This window comes from Ammodytes marinus (assembly GCF_949987685.1).
Source record: "Ammodytes marinus genome assembly, chromosome: 10".
Taxonomy (NCBI): domain Eukaryota; kingdom Metazoa; phylum Chordata; class Actinopteri; order Uranoscopiformes; family Ammodytidae; genus Ammodytes; species Ammodytes marinus.
Window position 1 is genome coordinate 20,474,116 of NC_137214.1, and position 20,027 is coordinate 20,494,142.

At 40.4% G+C, this 20,027-nt stretch overlaps 1 protein-coding gene across 1 annotated transcript; it reads left to right on the top strand.

Annotated features, from left to right (window-relative positions):
* The first annotated feature begins 4,738 nt into the window (after positions 1–4,738).
* On the top strand, positions 4,739–11,575 carry hopx (HOP homeobox). The gene is made up of 2 exons (XM_080036147.1): positions 4,739–5,144; positions 11,240–11,575. Exons 1-2 carry the CDS (start codon positions 4,992–4,994, stop codon positions 11,315–11,317), a joined length of 231 nt encoding a protein of 76 aa, XP_079892273.1. The 5' UTR covers positions 4,739–4,991; the 3' UTR covers positions 11,318–11,575.
* The last annotated feature ends 8,452 nt before the right edge of the window (positions 11,576–20,027 follow it).

Genomic DNA, 20,027 nt, shown 5'->3' on the forward strand with positions numbered 1-20,027 from the left:
CTTCTGCAGCCTTAGTTTTTGACAAGTCTATGAATGTGTGATGTTATTCATTATTACCCAAACATACTTTTAAGAATAAACTGAATAGATGTTTTGCAACAAAAAAAGTTAAAAATAAATTAATTTCTACCATTTAAAAAAAAATGCTTCTTTAATACTATAATCTTAGATGTAGATGTAGATGTAGATGTTCACAATGGGCTTAACTGTGGCTTTGTTAAATAGTTACTACCAGTATTGGCTGTCTCACCTTGGGCCTACATAGTTATCACTATATTCATTAAATACATCTGTACAATATCAGGAAAATCATATTGATATAATAATTTCAAGAAGTTTAAAATGGAATGACGTTAGTTATCATATTCACTTTAGCTTATAATCAGAACATGTTGTATTTTGTATTCCTTTGTATCACTCAGGTAATAAAAAAAAACATCTACCCTATTATATCCAGCCCTTTTCCATAGTCAATGTACCCCTTATCCAGATTATTATTTATTGGAAGAAAAAATAAAGTGTGGCTAATGTCTTTTGGAGCTGTTATTGCATCACAGCTTTTGAAAACAATCCTGGGCACATCCACAGGTAGATGGTATGAGCTTCTGCCCATGTGCTAATATAGTTAAATCATTCCAATGATATATCACAACATCAGTGTCTGACTCAGCAGATGTGTATGTGACGGAGCATCTGTATTGGAGACTGTGACGGGACTTTGTCACTTGCGACCTGTAATTATGTGCAAAAACAACACTTTACTACATGCCTGGATGGTGACATACTCATAACCTACTGACTTTGGAAGAGATGATCCCATGTCTCGCTGTCGGAATGCCACATGCGATCATCGTGAATCAAGCCTTGTCAGAGACGGAGCGCTTACCTCAGTTGTTTTATTTTCCCATCCTGGAGGAACATAATACAACAATATTCCCTTTCTGTACGCTACACAGTATATAGAATATGTTTGCCTAGAAAGTTAATGTGTGTCCTTTTCAATCTAATTATGATTCAATGATATGCAGATAAGTATCAATCAATCTCAGACCAAGGAAGGAAAAGAAGACAGAATTCAGTTGTTACCATGTTCTTATCCGTCTGTTAAAATGGAAGCTTCTGCGGGGAACAAGCAGCAGAATTCCCCAAAATATATAAATAGTCAGTGGCTTGAAGAAAATAAGTCTTGAAGTAGCAAAATCATGCTTTATTTGATACAGACTTTGTTAATACGAATCTAATCAGTCTTGCTTCTCCAATTATTGGAGTTAAAATGATGCAGAGTCATCTTTAAACAACCACATCGTAAAGAAACAGACATGAAAACCAGTTTAACCAATGTGAAGGTGCAAAGGAACCATAGCCATCCGTTTAAACAAAGGTGAATGGAAAGGTCAAAGACCAGATGAGCATAAATACTTCAAGAGTAATTTATTTTTGTACCTTATGCTCTGATAGAAATTGACCTTGAGATGTATGAGGCGTAAACACACACCAGCTCCTCCTGTGGATCCACATACAACCTTTCTCTGCATATACAGTAGGTTTGAAAATATATTTGCATGGATCTCCGCAAAAGCATATAACATGTTTTTACCCAGTGCACACAGGCTATCTGGACGTTACGGACCAAATGATTGAACTATATCCTGCAGTGTCTGGAACTAAAGGTCATGCTGTGTGATATTTTTACTCCGTATCCAGTGTGTGTACTCACCGCCACTCACTGTTATCACGGTGCTGTTTCTCTATTTCAGGCTCTTTGTAAGTCCCCTTATCCCACACTTGAAGTATAAGGAAAACTAGTCTACCGACCCTGTGTCTCAGCAGCCTGTCAGACATCTGTGTTTATTTATCTGAAGATTCGGGGTCTGTTGTTCGCCAATTGTTGCCAAAATAAACTCTGTGATCCAAGCCCCACAATGCTGACGTTTCAGTCACTTTCAGTCAGTAAGAAATAAGTTAACGCGTTAAAGAGAATCTTATCTCTTAGATCTCTTTTTATATATATATAATTAATTATAAAAGTAGTTTAAATGATTGTTGAATAACAGGGACACTGAATTCCATAATAAATATTTACTTTAATTTATTTTTATGAAGTTAAAATGACTAAATTATCTTTTTAACCGTTTTGAAATAACTTCTGATATGTCGTTTCATGTCCAACCAATAAAAGGTTCATATTAACAGTATAAATTTGACAGTTTGATTTGAAAGTAATTACAGGAGTATGCACCCCCTTACAAATAGTACGCAATTAAACATAGTGTCCATAGAATATAAGACTTCCCAGAAGCTGAAATGCAGATACTATTTTTATAATACACAACATGTTAGATAACAAAAACAAACATGAAATTGATTGAACAATATCTGTTCCATCATAATGCCAACAGCAGGTGGAGTTGATTGCCTGGTTGTGAGCCACACATGAGCGAATGTAGCAATCGATTGCAGAGAGCAGAGGGTACATTATGTGCAAACAGTTTGAGAAAGTGCCGTTCTGCCTTATATTATGTAGGAAAACAAACATGAGAGTGAGATGATCACATGATCCATAAGGCCCTCAGATTGAACTTTGGAACTGTATCATTACAACCAAAATCTGAACGATTGGTTGTAGCCAATCATGTGATGTTCTCCACTTTCTCCTGCCCCATAACTGTTATGTTTGTCATAAACCGACAGCTTGTTATCAGCTGACAGGCCATATGCTGTGACGTTAGGCATGGATCTGCTTGTGAAGGACACTTTCCACATGTTTGTCTAGTGGGATACAGCACTTTTAAAATAGGCACATATGGTGGTTGGCCAAAAAATCGGCTGCTTTGATTTTGGTGATCATCAGATATAAAGGATAAAATCATTTATCTTTGTCTGTGTTCACGAAGCGTCCAACATCTGGCACCGTCTTGCTGCTAATGTGTTGTTTCAATAGAGATGAAACAAGTAAACAGAAATGCATGTGGAGGCTGCAGCCTAGTCAAGTAGCCTACAAAGGGTTTTGCTGTGGTTTGTATTGGTGTGTGAAGACGCTTACAATTGATTTAGTTGTGTCCTACCATTGTTAGAAAGTTTTTTGTTTTGTCATTTTGGTGAAACTGCATGGTGCAACTCAATATATACCATCTTATATCCTGTCGTCTTTCTTTGGGGGTCCAATCCAGTCCTTCTCTAGCTTGTCATGCCCCAAGGAACTGCAGGATATCAGAAATCAACAACCGTCTCCCTATGGCTATAAAACGTTTGGGGGTCATTTCCTCAAATTGTCCCAGATAGATTAAATTCACTAATAGAACACCACACAATCCTCCTGTGGAAAAAAAACTATTCATTTTTTAGTGTTGTCTTTTTTTTTTAGCCCTTATGCAAGATACCCTCTAGTGTGTAAATAAACAGAGCAAATTACTGAGCATGTCAACGTTTACACCCTGGCCTAATCAATTGTACAAACATGACTGCATTAAAGGATATAGGTCTACTGTATATAGACAATCAGACTAGTTCCATCTTTCTGTCTATTCACCAGAGAGGTTTCTGTGTGGATTTGAGTGTGCAAGTAATTTTTTTTTGCCACCAAAACCCAGGCAAGAGGAAATCACCCAGCAGGCTTTGCGGCCGATTAGCCTAAGCGTTCAGTGAGAGTCCCGCATAATTACGGGTCTAATCACATATCCAAAGATAGCATCAAAAGGAACTCTGGGTTGAAGCGGTGGTGGGGAGCAGCACTCTCCAGCCCGTATTTACTGTTTCTACCATGTGAACTTTCAACAAGCTTAGTCAGGATGTTTCCGATATCAGCATGACTCGCCACAACAGTCGGCATCCATCTGATCAGAGTGTGAGTCCTGTAAATATCCCGCCCCTGACAGTAGGCCTACATACACAGAAAACAAGTGCACACCAACTTTCACTAAGGAGGAAAGCATTGCAAGGGCCGGGAGTGAGGAGGTTTCTGATTCTAACACAGTATCTTATCTTGTAGTCATGCTTGTCTCCCGTGGTATTGTGCGTCTCTCAAGTCAAGTCACTCACCATGTTCGGTAGTAAGGCTTCTAAATACACACAGAGTTAAAAGTAAAATGTTTTTCCTGGATCTTCTTAAACTATCACCAAAAAAGTCCTGTTGGGAAAAAAAGAATAAACAATATGTTGTGCTTGAGTTTCGTCAAAATGCTGAGCTCCACTCCTTTAGATATTGGTTAATGACCTCGACAACCTAGTGACCCTTTAAATCTATTAAACATGAATTGAAATGTCATTTTAGCCAGATAGCAACACACAAATACACTCTATAATGATACGTGAATTTAAAAAAATCTGATGTTGGCGCCCCCCAGTGGCACCATCATGTTATACTAGCTTATTCATAATTAGACCCACACTAAAAAACCTACATATGGGAGCTTTAATCTTACTTTTGTTTTGCCTGACATCCTTTCATGGAATACTATATGGGCACGTTCATTTTTGAATCCACCTCTGCCATCGCTGTGTGTCAGTTGGTGGTTTCTGTAGTCCTGGCTGCAATATTCCCTTCCCAGAATATTGTCTTTGAATGTAGATGTTCGGGGGAGGGTTCTGCACATGGGAACCGCCTCGTGACGTAGGCTACTTCTGTTGACAGTTGTAAAACCTCCAGTCGTACACACCCACCCAGACGCACAGACACACACACACACACACACACACACACACACACACACACACACACACACACACACACACACACACACACACACACACACACACACACACACACACACACACACACACACACACACACACACACACACACACACACACACTGCCTCCACTTCACTCGCTAAACTGCTGCCAGTGAACCCGCCACCAGCTTCTCCATCTCCGACCGCGTCATTTGCGCACCGCGCGTTCAGCTGTGCGCACACACATCTCCGGAGCTCCCAGGGCTGAAGCTGAATAACTAAAAACCCTTTTTGCAGTCGGACAGACATTGAAGAGGAATTATGTCTTGTAAAGCGATGATGGCGAGTCTGAATCTATCGGAGGACCAGGTCAAAGTGCTGGAGGAAAGTTTCACTAAAGTCGGCAGGCATCCGGACGGCACGTCGCTCATGTTGATCTCTGCCGAGTGCGGGCTGACAGAGGAGGAAACACTAGTGAGTAGGACTGACCCAATATGTCAATAATGTATCTCTTCTTACCGTTCGTGTGTTGTGTGAGCACAGGGATTGGCAAAGCGTGTGGGATGAAGTTTTTCACATGTTTTAAGTCTGGAATGTAATTGTTAATTAATGAACATCAGACTGCTATAGCTCCTTGTAATATGACACTGATATACGTTATAATGCTTAAAACTAGGCCTAATATTATTTTTGATATAGCCTAATATTATATTTGATACTTTAGGCCTGTAGCCCCGTTTATATTATGGTGATTTAATAGTTGATATTGTTAGAGTCTCTTGTATCCAATTGATAAAGCAAGACATAACAAAACAAATGACAAATATCCCATTAACCAAATATCCCATTAACCATGCAGGTAAAAAGTAGGCTATATTCCTTACGAACATGTATGTCAGTGTGTTACATTGTTGATGCTTAAATTATAGGCCTATACATTTTCTTATTTTCAATGCAGATTTGATCGCTAAAAGCAATAACTGTAACACTGAGTAGTTGAATGTAAAGCTGTATTTTATGATTTGAGTCTGCGTGGTAACTCACGAGCAGTGAAAAGTTTCACATAGTGTTACCAAACAATACCTTAGAAATTGCCTAAAAGTTGCACAAAATTACAGTACTTCGGTAAATGTTCTTTATTACTTTCCTCCACTGCATATTTCAAGTTTTACTGAAATCGAAGAGAAGAGGAGATATAGAGTATTTGTCTGCTGGAACAGTTTCATCTAAAAGCAAAAACAAACGTGGAGCTGCTCCACTGACAGTGAATGGAGCTGGATTGTGGACAGTGTCGGGGCTCAGACTGATCCTGGTTAACATTTCTGTTGAAATATCACAGTCTGATGAAATAATCCTGGTTTTAGGAGTAAACACACCAACCACAAAAGACTGCAGCGCCCCATTGATCGTCACTAGAGCAACTCCAGCTTGTTTGTCCTGATGGAAACACATTTCCTGTTGTTCCTTCAGCTCTGAGAACAACTGTTGTTCATTCTCACTAACACCCATCCGTCTGCATGGGGAGACTTAAAGGTTAAAGAGGGGACTTTAAAGGAAGGATCATCTGTCAATCAAACCTTGAGGGCGGCACTGTGACGCCACTTTTGTTGGCTATAGGTTTGAGCTTTTGTGACCACACTGTCACTGCTCGTGTTTTTACTGCTTTCATATTTGGTAGGATGTGGGAAACGCTTGTTTTTTACTGACCTGCTTTTGATCTAGGCTACCAGAAGAGAGATAACTGAAAACACATGTGGTTATGTGTTAAGTGAGGCTCCTAATATACAGAAGGAAACCTTTGTGTTACTGAAACAGTTCTAGTTTGCCAGTCTTGTAATTTTTCAGTCAATCACCAGACAAGTAATCAGTTGATTTAGTTTTTCCTTGTAGGCCTACTGCATGAAAGATCCCAAATTAGAGTTCAATGAGCAAATTATTCATTTCGGCTGAGAAACATTAAAAAAAAAGAAAGGTTTACTTGTCCATCAAAATGTTCTAGAGCTGATGGCAACATCATCAAATGTCTTGTGTATTCCAACAAAAGTCAAAGACTTAAAAATATCCACTGTGCTATTACGTTAAAGCTATAGTGCGTAACTTATGTTGACCCCATGAGTAATTCTGAGTTATTACAACAACACTGTCGGCGTGTCTACATGAAATAAGCCTTTCGGTGTTCCCGTATTGATTTTATTCCTCCTCCTGTACGTCCAGGTTTTTTCTTAACAGTAGAATCAACAACTGAAAAAATGTTTGGGTGCTGCTTGGGATTTTCCTACAATCATACGCCAGTGTCAGGAGGTGACACGAGTTTGTAAACGCTGCCATACTGAGGAATACAAAGAGAGTTTTGTGGAGCTGATAGGCTTAATCAACTTTGTGTCAACTCGTTTTGGCAATGGCTTGGAAGTAACAGAAATTAATTTATACGAAAAAGTTATGTACTAATAGCTTTAAGACAAGGAAAATCAGCAAATAAAAATGTTTTGGTCTATCAGCTAATCAAATGAAAGACTGATCCTGTCAGCCTAGGACACAATATTCAAACCAAACAGGAGGGAACCACCAGGCGGATATTGTGAGGCACGGCTCATTGTTATAGACATGAAGTGAAGCAGAAAAGCTGCCAATTATGGTAAACATGGCATTATTACTTAGGTATTTAATCTCTTCCAGCCCCTTCTCCCACACTTAAGCACTCCCACCATGCCTCTATCTGAGGAATGCCTTTGGCCTACTGTACAGTGTGTGCAAGTGTCACATCAGGAGCCAGATGGGAAGCCTCAGAGCACCGATAGATAACAACCAACATGTTGAGGGTGCACAGAAAGCTCTGTAGGCCCGTCTAGTAGCATTCCTCTGATAGATAGATCATTGGAATAGTTGGTATTCCTCTTTTGGGATTTGGCAGGCAAACAACATGACTCGTTGCTTAGCTGAACTCACCAGGAGGTAAAACCCTACATGTAAATCATGCCATTGGACCTTTCATTCCATAGGCAAATTTCTGCTCCATGTTTGTGCCCATCTCAACTGAACAAACCAGTTCTCATTGCTGAATGTACACTTGCACATTTGATCCTCATGTGTAAACATGAACATGATGGATGAAGCCTCTTTATCACCTTGTCTGCACAGACTGCATATCAAAATGGCAGTGTTCAAAGCCCAAAACAAAACTTCAATCATAAAGATATGCCATGGTTGCAAATATGTGAATAAAGAGTGAGAGAAGCACAAGCTGTTAAGCGACCGGTGTCGACCGGTATGGTCAGCTCCAATGATTTAAAGCTGATACGGCCGATGTGTGTAAGATGAGGGAACCCTGCCAGTGTGGGCACCCTGTGAAGCTGAAATGGTGCTCCTACGAACAGGAAATGCAGACAAGGGCGCTATGGGCAACCGTAGGTCGCACACCTAAACCCAACAACATGTTATTGTCTAAGTTCTTGATAAGAGGGCAGGTTCAAAACACCCTCCAGACAACATTATTCAAGTTGTACGAACAAGTAGAAAAGAAGCAGCTATGCAAACGTGTCCAACCCCCATGCACGTTCATCTACGTATGCAGCCTAAGAGAAGCAAGTTTCTTCCTTGGGAATTCAAGGCGTAGGCCTACTCCAGAGATTTAGTATTGCATTTTCATAAGGGAGGTTACCTTCAGAGAGACAGTTTTAAAAAAGAAGTGAAAATGTTTGCACCAGAGGTTGAGAGATCCTGTCTATAAGCATTTATTTTCATATTGTCCATACAATGACCCCCCTTTAAAATGACTAAGCAGAAGCTAGTTGAAGCTAATGAGCTAATGAGGCTTTGTCAGTCGGGGTTAGCAGGCCCAGGTGGATATCTGCTGCTAGTTTGGTGGAAATTCATGGCCTGTGTTTTCTACTTTGGAACAAACCCACACGCAACTATCAGGACGTGCCCCTCTGCTATACTGAAAGACTGTAGGTGGAAACACAATGCTGTTGTAGAAGAGAAGATTGTAACTTTGATAACTAATTGGTTTGACTTACTACTATTACTGCCAAGCCCCATCTGCCACCTGTCTCAATTATTTAAGTCTTTCATTAATTGGCTCCGTCCACTGCGGTTTATAATGCAGCCTTTTCTGCCTCCAGAGATGAGGCTGTGAAACATGTTTGAAAAACTAAAAAGTGCACAATGCTGCTTCCTAATTCCTCTTCAGTGTTGGTGACTGTTTCCATTCATGGTATATACAAAGGTGGCTGAAACCAGGGCCAACCTGAAAGGGGGAGGCCCTAGCCTGGGTGAGGTAAAGGTCTGTGGCCCCTCATCAAAAGACCTGACTTATTTTCCAGCTGATTTGTGTGTTTTTTCTCCTGGCTTCTGCCGCCCCTCCCGTTGAATGTTTTGGATTTGTTAACAAAAGCTCTCATTGGAGAAGGTGTAGCCGAAGAAAAACACACCCCGGCTACCACTCCCCTGCGTCACATTTACAACGTGCTTAAAGCCTCTGCAGCGGCACGTTTGAGCTCCTTTCATAGAACCGTTTCATTTGTTTGAAAGACCTTGTTATGTAATCCACTGCCAGTCAAAGGGAACAAATGACAAACAGCATTTGTACGGGGTCAGCAGGATTATAGGTCGCGCCATTATTGTTCTGAAGTGGCTTCATGTGCGTAAATGCTTTTTAAAAGATTTTTTCTTTCTCTTTGAAAAAGGACCAGTAGAAAAAACAGACAACAAAAAACAACTGACTTCTGATCCCATGCATAACCTGGAATACAAAATGGCATATTTAAAGGCTAAAACTTCATAAACCGGATCTTTTTTTTTTTGTTGAAAATTAGATAAAAACTATGAGCTTGGAAAATTGATATGAAATCCCAAAACTACAGAGTATACAGCCAATTGATTGAATTGATTTATTTTTAAGTGCACACCCAAAAGACTCATAATGTGAATCTCAATATTTGTTCAGAACCGAATGTGGAAACCACCCCTTCTGCCAGGCGCATGTCTCGAAACAGCCTGCCAGGCCAGGGTCCCGTGTCTTTAAGCCTTCATCCAGAATCCCTCCCTTTCCCCCTCTGCTTAATCCAGATGATGTCAGCATTGTTGTGAATCCCCATGACAACACGAATTGCAAAACAGCAATGTGCCGGGTCACATGTGTGTGTCGAGGTGCAGTCATCATCATCATTTGGTCAGAGTTTCAGTGGAGCACAGGCAGAGTGCAGGGAACTATTAGATTAATCCAGAGGAACAGGTCCAGTCAGTGCCCACGCAGTCTATGTTCAAACTGGAATGGAAAAATTCATCTTCTGTGGCTTTCTTGATACAACTTAGCCTCGGGGTTCACTGCCCGAGTCGCTATGAGTCAGTGACCACATTTAAATGTGCCAAGAAATGTGACTGTAATGTGATTATGAAAGGCAGTTAATGTTTTTTTTATATTAGTTTTTCTGCAGCCAATGATTGCGCTCTGGTTACAGAAATAACAGAATATTTATTAGAACAAACTATAAAACACTAGATATGAAGATGTCTTTGATGCATAAAATTATATTTGAGAACACCATTTTTGTTTTAAAATAACCCTGACCAAAACCTTAATTCTGTGTTCAGTTGTTGTTTTAGATTTCCAAAACACAACTTTCAGCCACCCTGTAAATCTCTTTGTAACATAATCTATGCACACTTTGAATCATGTCTAAAACTAAACACACATTTCAATTCATACCCGACAAATAGCTTAAGGTTACGTGCTAAACATTAGCATGTGCCAACATACACACATGAATAGTATTTATTTGTTGTTGCATTTTTCATGCTTTATTGACAGTGTAGAGAGACAGAGATGAAATGGTGTGTAAAGAGGGGAATGAAAGGCAGAGTACAACCCGGGTCAGATTCGAACCCGGGCATGCTGCGATGAGGACTGAGCCTCTACGTTAGCGTACATTAAATTCATAACATTTAAATTGTTTACATGGATTTTGATATGCTAATGTAGAATACTAGCTTGCTAAATGTAACATGACTCAACTCAACCATGACCCCATAACAAACTGTAATAGAGACCAGTTGAAGCATTTCACATGGCGTTAAAATTGCACATTAGTACTAGTGGTTTTAGTGTCTCATGTGTCTTGCTTGAATACTGACAATAGACACATCACATACAGTATAAACTAGGACTAGGCCTATTAGGTTGCACAGTTTAGAATCATATACAGTAGACAATTGATGTGCAGGTATGTATGTAGGCCTAAATGTAAGGAGTTGCCTGAGGATGCAGAAAAGAAGAACAGTGAATTTGGAGAACCCAGTATTTTGTTCTTATAATTCTTGACAATACAAGATACAAGAACTCCACCATGGGCAGCTTTCTCAGGAATATCCATGTCGGGCCTGTCTAGTTACCTCATTGCTCTCGCGTTTCTAACTTAGCTCTGCAGCAGCAAATGTTGTGCCAAACTCAGCTGATCCGCGCTTTGCATCTGAACAACAACAACGACAACAGCTAAACAAACTCATGTTACCTGTTTTTATTAACACATCCTTCCGCCATTTTTCTTTCTTTGTCTATTTGTGTCCTCCAGAAATGGTTCAAGCTACGTAACGCGCAGTGGAGGGAGGCAGAGGGTCTTCCGGCTGAGTTGGGATCGGTGCTGGACTGAGGGTCTGAAGAATCCCCTGGGATGCCTGAAGCTCTTAGCTGACCTTGTTTTCTCCTGGACAAAAACGGACCCTACCACCTCTTCCTCATACCCCCCCTCCCCCCCCTATCCCTCTCGATGTGTCCATCTCTGTTATTGTGTATCTATATGAAGCTATTTTAACTTACTGTACGGAATGTGAAGGTGTTTGTGTGCTGTTGTTGCCAATATAACCGCCATGTTTACAGAAAATAAACGTATTGTTATTATAAGTTCAAATGACTTGGAGTGTGTGCTTTAAGGGCTACTGTAGTGTACAGTACAGGGGCCGAATGAACTGAGGCAGCCCCATAGTTATACACATTGGTGGTTGAATGAAGTTTAGAAAGGGTGGGGTGGGGTGGGCTTTAGGGACAGCATGCTTTTGTGTTCAGGCTTTGTTTACATGTATGTCTGTCAGCAGGGAGCGGAGCTGGACGCCGAGCTGTTCAGTGGAGTATAAAGGATGTAAGGAAGTGCATGGGCTCACACAATGGATGCTGCCGGAATCAGCTGCCGTTTATCCAGAAACTTCCAGGGACAAATCTGGAACGTTTCCAGTAGTAGAGGAGTGGGGTGAGGTGGGGTGTGGACATGTGAGCCGTCTGAGCTGAATGGCATCATAGGCTAAATAAATATCAGGTGATGTCATTTCATTGTCCCTTTTCTCCCCCCTGTGGACGCACTCTGACGTGATTCCACCGGCCACTTAGAGCTGCACACCTCAAAAAGGTATTCTCTATGCCAACATACTGATCCTACTCACAGGTATTAGCTGTGTTTCAAAAGCTGGATATATCTCATTCCTCTGTGAGGTAGAGCTCCATTGTTTTCCAGCGACTATTTCAAACTCATCAGCGATCTTCAAAGTTGCACTGAGTGACATGTTTCCTCATTACCACCGTGTTTTATTATGAATCAGTCCCACATGCACCGCCCAGGCTGCCACAAGTCCTCGCAAGATCTCCAAATGTCCAGTAGATTAATCCACCCTTTAAAATAGACCCCAACAAAAGCAAGTTGTCTTACTTTTTGAGAAAAAAATGTTAAAAAATACAATGCCCAGCTATTTTAAGAGATTACTAATCACTTCAGCAACTGTTTCTACTCTGAAAATAAACCTTTTGAAGCCGATACAGATTTATTTGACGACCTTGTTAGTTTAAATGCTCTGCACAACAAGTTCGACAGAAACCAACACCGACCCAACAGGTAGTTCCACTCATAAAACACTGCTGCTGCTTTTTACAGGCTGCTATCAGAGTGTCTACACTGCCATCTGCCACACACACAGAAACACACACACACAGACATTTATTATGTATGAACAGATTAACGCTGATTCTCATGTTCACTGACATTGTCGTTTCTCATGGCATTTTAAAAAGCTCATAAATATAAGAATACAGAAGATAACACACACACACACACACACACACACACATAGTGGTGTTTGGTGTTTCCTGGGCCTGGGGGTGTTTTCCCCTGTTCAACAGAAAAACAGGCATATTTGTTTATAGTACGTGCACACACACACACACACACACACACACACACACACACATACACACACACACACACACACACACACACACACACACACGCGCACACACACACACACACACACACACACACACACACACACACACACACACACACACACACACAGAGCTTCTCAAGCTGAAATCACAGAGCCTAGTCCACTCCCACTCGCACAATATCCATTTAGTCTAACAGTTTGGGTCTCTTAACACCATCAACACAAAGTTTCGCAGCGGAAGTGGCAGAGACATATCTACAGAATTTCCCATATTCCCATAAAAAAGGGGAAAAAGGAGGTAGTGAGGGCGTGTTTGATATTAATTCCAGCAGTATAGCAGTATTAAATTGGTTGAATGCTTTCTACTTGTTTGCTACATGTTTGCCTCATTCAAGTTCAATCATTTCATCAGTGTGTAGTGTAGATTGTTTGCGGCGGTAGCAGGTCAGAGGTCATGAAGCCATGATGGTTTAACACACTCTCCTGCTCCCCTTCAGTGATCCCATATGACAGAGCAGAAATGTGCCTCTGATCTCCCTGTCCCCGAGTCGCTACAGTGAAAGGATGGTCCCAGTGTCTGATGGTGTGCCATAAGAGCCAATGAGAGTGTGTGTGCAGCATTTGAATGGAGGCTGCTTTTGTTTGTTGCTAAGAGGACTCTGCAGTGCAGTGAGGAATCTGCCATTAAGAAGCTGCCAGGCTCAGTCTGCGTCATTGTGTTTCTGTAACCTGACTTTTCAACGTGACTGTGATGATGTGATTACTCCATTATCATTTTTATCCACCAGGACATCATTTGAGTCACCTGATTTGACACCAAATGTCCCCCTGAGTTGGCTTCTAGTTTATCTGCCTTTTTTACTGTTTTTCATTTTTGCACTTCCAACTCTAACTTTGATTCTCAATTTCAGCTCCAAACACGTACTTCCATAGATCGATCCTAAAATTTAAAAAGCACATTAGAGCGATTAGGGGTTCTATACGAAGAAAAACAAAACTTTAATCTTTAGCAGGAATGCCCCACAAATTCAACTTTAAGTTTCTCAACTGTGAATATTTGCTTGTTTTTGTAGTTTTATATGATATTCAATTGAAAATCTCTGGCCTTTGGACCAACAATTGGACAAATACTTTGAATTTGTCAATTTGGGGTCTAAGACAAGAATTCTTCACAATTAAATAGACCAAACTTTTGTTTCAATTCAACTAAACTTCATTGCATTTGTATTTTTGGATTCCTTGGCACAAATAAAATACCAAAGAGTTCCCTAGTGAGACTTGAAGAGGCTAGATGCATTTGGATCTTGAACTGATTAAGCATGCAGTGTTTACACATGCTATTAATTACAGAAATTGCACGATCTATTGAAAAGTTACACCCCCTGTTTTACTGAATAGTTACTGTGACTTTAAAAAAAATGACATACCACCATAAAACATCCATCACAAATCGAGATTGTTGATAAGGCCTCTCTTCGTAAACAGCTAGCCAGCAGTGATCTGCTTACAACGTTGACAATGTGTGGAGTTAGGTAACATGTTCAAACCCCTTCAGACAAACTCTGAGAAAAAAATACTTTTTCCCGTCTGTTTCTCCTCTATTGGACAATTTATTTAAATAAACCAAAGTAAAACCATATGGATCCTCTGTTATACCTCATCTCATGACGCATTCAATGGTGGTTAATTGATTAAATACTGTGTTTTTCAGTGATTTCAGAAATCCGGTTCTGGTTGAAAACCACAGTGGCATCACACAGAGCACACTGCTGTGCCAGTTTCTCACTGCTCGGGGAGTATTTACTAAGGCTTTCTGTGGGGAGAGAGTTTCCATAACTCCACCCTGCCACGGTTGTTTGCAACACAATAGCCTACTATGCAAAACAATATAAACAAGCATAATCCTTTTAGTTAGTCATATCACTCAGGTGTGAAGCTGCAAGGGCATCTAAACAAGAGCAAGCTTAAATATGAAGCCCTCCCAGTGATAGTATTATTATCTGACAGGGCAGGATTGTGATGTGATTGTCACTGTAACTGAAAGCCGTTAAAAGCCGTTGGGCTAATAAAACGCTTGAGGTGGCGTTTTGAAATGAGAAAACTTCCATTTTAATAGTATATGGTCTAAAGATAAGTATGAGCCTATGATTGATATCCAGAAAATGTTTGCAGAGACACAATCTTGTTCGCCTCTTGTACTGTGTGGACAGGGAAATCTGCCTACGGACCACATGAAAATAAGCTCCTCCCCCAACCATGCAATACCAATGGGTTGGCCACATGTCCATGCTGGCTGCTCGGAGAAGGCACAGTCCTGGGGGCCTGGCTGTAACCCCTGAATTGAGATCCAGCTAACGTCTTGGTTAAACTACTTCCTGTGTTTAGCAGGTGTGGGCTGACTGCACACAACATCCTGTGTGAGGCCGTTAGCACAGAGCAGCGGGCAATTGAGCGTGAAGTAAGGCTGACAGCAATGTGACAGTGAACTAAAGGAAAAAGTCACTTCATGCACCATTCAATATAGGCCTAAGTACTGAGCCTAGGTTAAAAATACAGTAATTTATCAAGTTATAATTTACACATGCTATACGTTAGCATGAATAATCCTGCTAAGTATAATAATTGCAGATACCTGCAATATAGATTATTTTCATATTCAATTAATATTTTCATTATTTTTTCAATACATCACTTACTCTGTCAGAAAACCGTGCTTTCATAATTGCTGGTTCTGTCCGACCAACAGCCCAAACAAAGCGATTTATAGCGATACAAAAGAGAAACATAGAACATCTTCACATTGAGGAAGCTAAACCTAATATTTGACATTTTTGCTTAAAACATTATTTAAATGGTCAAAACGTTGTTAAATATTTTTTTGTTAGTCATCTTAAAAGACTTGATTTACTTCATTTATTTATGTTGTGATGGTAAATGAATAGACTTATTGTTAATGGATTATACAATACCAATAATAAAATATATCACATTATAAAAAACTGCTTGAAATTAATTCTTGTCAGAATGACATGTTGTTATGAAGAATGACAATAAAGAGAGAGGCATGTTCTATCCGGTCCATGGTCTGTAAAGAGAAAGACAGAGTGCAAGAAGCAGCTTGTGTGACTCTTTAATGTGTGACATTACTTTAAAGGTGCATTGAGGATGCTTTGACCTCTAGAGGTGCTAAATAGCAATGTTTTGATGAGTGGGTCTCTCTGCTTTGATTCATCAAAAAAAATATATGCATTTTGGTGCGAAAAACTCTTGACTGTACTGTAAGTGTAAACTAACCTGTTAGACCACCTCTGAGAAATGTGTGTTTGGCTTAGAATAAGCCTTTGTTTTCCCTTTCTTAACGTTTGTCCAAACACCTCCTTCCCCTCACTACCTTGTGGTCCAAGGTCATGATTGCAGCAGGCTAATCCCAGATTAGCCTCCCGGCGGGACATCAATCTCCTCTGATGTCTAGCCGAGCCGAGCCGGGCCACAAACCTGCACGGATCTGCAAACGCTCCCAATCAAATTGGAGAACAGGGCCTCCACTTCTGAACACATCCATTGAGACTATCGTTCATGCAGTGCTGACTTTGGGCACTGGCTGTGTAAATGGGATTACAGTGGATTTCCAAACTATGGCCGCAGTCCCCCAAACCAAACTGGAGACAGATTGTGGTATTATTTTTTAAAAGTCATGACCTCCAAGAGGGTAAAGGGGAGCTTCTGAAAGGCTTTGCTCAATTCTCTCACACTCAGACTACATGCATGCACACAGTAGCATAAAGTGACAGAAATGTCTAAGAGTGAAACAATGCTCACTCACCACTTCAGAGAGACATAGAGAGGAAGTGGCAACACTGACAAAGAAGGCACAATGTCAGCCCAGTGGTGCTCGCTGAAGGCTAAAATACCTACTGAATAAAACCTGTCTGCGTGTAAGGATCCATAGACATACGGTTGTGATATAAATGCAAAATCCAGCCCAGCTGCAAAGGAAAAAATCGTGTGGATCACAGTATCATAGTGAGGCTCAGACACAGGCTGCAGATATGAGACTGGGAGACATGTTTTTACTCCAAACATAATTTACCGTCTCCGTCAGAGATTTAAACCAGAAAACCTTCATGGATTCTCACATCACAGTCCAACATTTTTGTTAAGGTTTATTATACACATGGTAATGATATCCACAGACAATCCAACACAACTGCAAAGAAACAGATTTAGGAATATGTGTTGTATCGCACCACTCACATTCCCCCTCCACATGTCTCTGACTGAGTCTGAAATCTAAACATATTTAACACGTTTGTGATTTTTCATCTTGATTTTGTAAAAATATATAAAATATTGGGATCATTTTGACAGTTTATATATTCATTTGTTTTAGTTCATTTTCATGTTGTGAATTTGCATAATTTCATTAAATTCCGGTGGCGTATGCTCATGTTGACTTTTCCGTTGTTTGCTAGGAGTTTGCAGATCACTGCAAATCATCTAAAATAATCGCTCAAGAACTACATACAGAAAACTAACACTTTATCATGATATTAAGCTCAAAAGCTTTAGAAAAACATTGGATATTTAGCAGGATGAAAGCCAGTGTAAATAAACCCCCCAAAAAGAATTGAAATGTCCACAATGATCAACATTACTGTCTTTGTCTTATTGTCGAAATATATTTGCCATCACACCAGTCTTCAAAGTCCTATCTTCACAAAGGGCACAGACTAGATTATCACTGACTCTGTTGTCATGGCGAGAGAATGTCTGGTGGCCTGGACACATTTTGGCCTCCACTCTGGTTCTCGTGGAGGGATGTAGCCCTTGGAAAGTTGTTTAGGTGTCGCCAGCCTCTCAACACGAGCACTTGCTGTGGCTTTCCTCGCTGCCCTTGAAACCTGTTTTAAGAGATTCAGAGATGTATTACATCATTTCAATACTGACTGCTATTTCTGAAAAACATGAGAAGATGTGAATGAAGTTGCTACTTTAAAAAAAAAACATAGGTATATATATTTTTCCATTGTAAATTTTTTCTCTATTGTTTAGTGTTTGGCCACTAAAAATCGGAAAAAAAAGCACTTACAAGCTAAAAATGGCAGGCAAACAGAGGATGCATTGAATAGTCATTTGGCTGACGATGATTGGAAAATTCCACTCAATTAATGGAAATAAGTCTTCATCATATGAAAACAATTTTACAGTGCTTGACAGAATGCTGGAAGATATTCGAATCGACTGTGTGATGCCAGGCATACGGCCGTGCCAGAACTGTTCTCGCGCTGTTATAAGATGTTTGTTTCATCCAAGAAGACCATGGGAAGACTATTAGTTTGAAGCTGCACTGCTGTTATTTCATTTGCATGGCTAGAATCACGAGTTCAAAATAAATTGCACCATTAAATAAGTAAATGATATATCAGAAGGTGGCTCTTACTGGCCAGACTGATTCCTCTGGGCGGCCCAGCTGGCTGCAGATGCTGCTCTCCTTCAGTCTGGGCAGTGACAGCTGGGCCAGGCGTCTGGAGATTCGAGATGTCTTGGAAGCAAAGGAAACCATGGATGCAGCGCTCTGGTGGAACACAAACAGACAAACGTTCAGTTCAGATGACCTCATACACATTTGAGGTTATGACCTACTAGGTAACTAACATCTTTAACCATCAGTCAAGAATAGACAATCAAGTTAAGTTTAAGTTAAGTTTTCTTTAGTGCATTTACACAAGGCACATTGAAATTGGTCGTTCGCCGGGTCAGCCATAGTACAGCGCCCCTGGAGCAGTTTAGTTTAGTTTATTTTATTTTTTGAAGTTAAGTCAGTGTTACTAGTCAATCAAGTGGCTTTTCTCTGTGAGTGCTTGAGCATCTCACCTGTCTGTTGCTCTGGAAGTCTGGATGGTTCCGTTTGGGGCCTGAGAGCTGCAGCAGTCTCAGCGTGATCACAGCAGTTTGCACTTTGGGATCGACGTGCCAAACAGGACAGTTAGTCTCACAGTGAGGTGTGTGAGGAGGCAGCCTGTGATGGGACCAGCAGCAGAAACACATTTTAATTACAGCTCTACAAAATACACATCAGAAATGTCAAGTTGTTTCTTGTTGAGCTAACATTACACTGTTGTACAGCCACTAGCACTGTTCCTACATAGATTGTGATGGTGGAGATGCATTCAAAACAAAATCGGTCGTAAAAATTCTAAACGTGAGGCCCACGAACATACCCAGTCACTTGACCAAGAATGTTATTTTTTTTATTTATTGTGTGATGCAATACACGTATTATTTGCAATCTAAATGTTACTAATTTGTAAGGACAAGTCTTATAAATACTTAACAATGGTGGGCACATATCTCTCACATGTGACAAGGTATAGTATTTTTTTTTTGGAGCAACAAGATGATTTAAGAATAATGATTACGTTAATATGTTATAATTATTTCTTGTGCTGGGCATAACAACAGCAATCAATTGAATGTCTTTTATCTAAAACGACCATAGCAAATATTCATGTTATGTAGTGTGTACTGATTTCAGTAAAACCCTGTCTGAGTGGTTGCCCTACAACATGTTCTGCTGCTGCTGTTTTCAGGTTTATAAAAAGACTTCCGCGGCTGTCTGCGAGCGTCCCCGGGGGTCCTGAACTTTGGACAATAAGCTCTATTGTCTCGTCTCCTCTCTCCCACAGTCTGACACTGAAATAACAGATGTCCAAAAAGTTGGCTTCCTCATGCAGTGTGTGAAGACGTTGAGCTGGGCCAGGGCCTCTTGCTGGTTCCTTCTCAATTTTAACTCTATGATTTGTGATATTCGGCTGCTATTACGTTCCAGACTTTTGGGTTTGTACGTGGCCCTCCCCCTTTAGGGAGAATTAAGGTTTTGGGGTTTGGAGTCACAAATCTGACAAAAGCCCATGACATGCAGGCCAACTGGAGGGGAAATAATCTCTAAAACAGATACCTCAAGCTTGTCATGGTACTGGTGTACATTCTGTAGGCCTACACAGAAAACATTACCTAACATTGAAGCAGTAACAAGTGGTCACATATGAATATAACAACTTATACTACTACCAAATAGCACTCTCCTCTAGCAATAGTAAGGAAGGCAGCTAATAATGATGCTCTTATTTTCGGATGAACTTTCTCATCGAT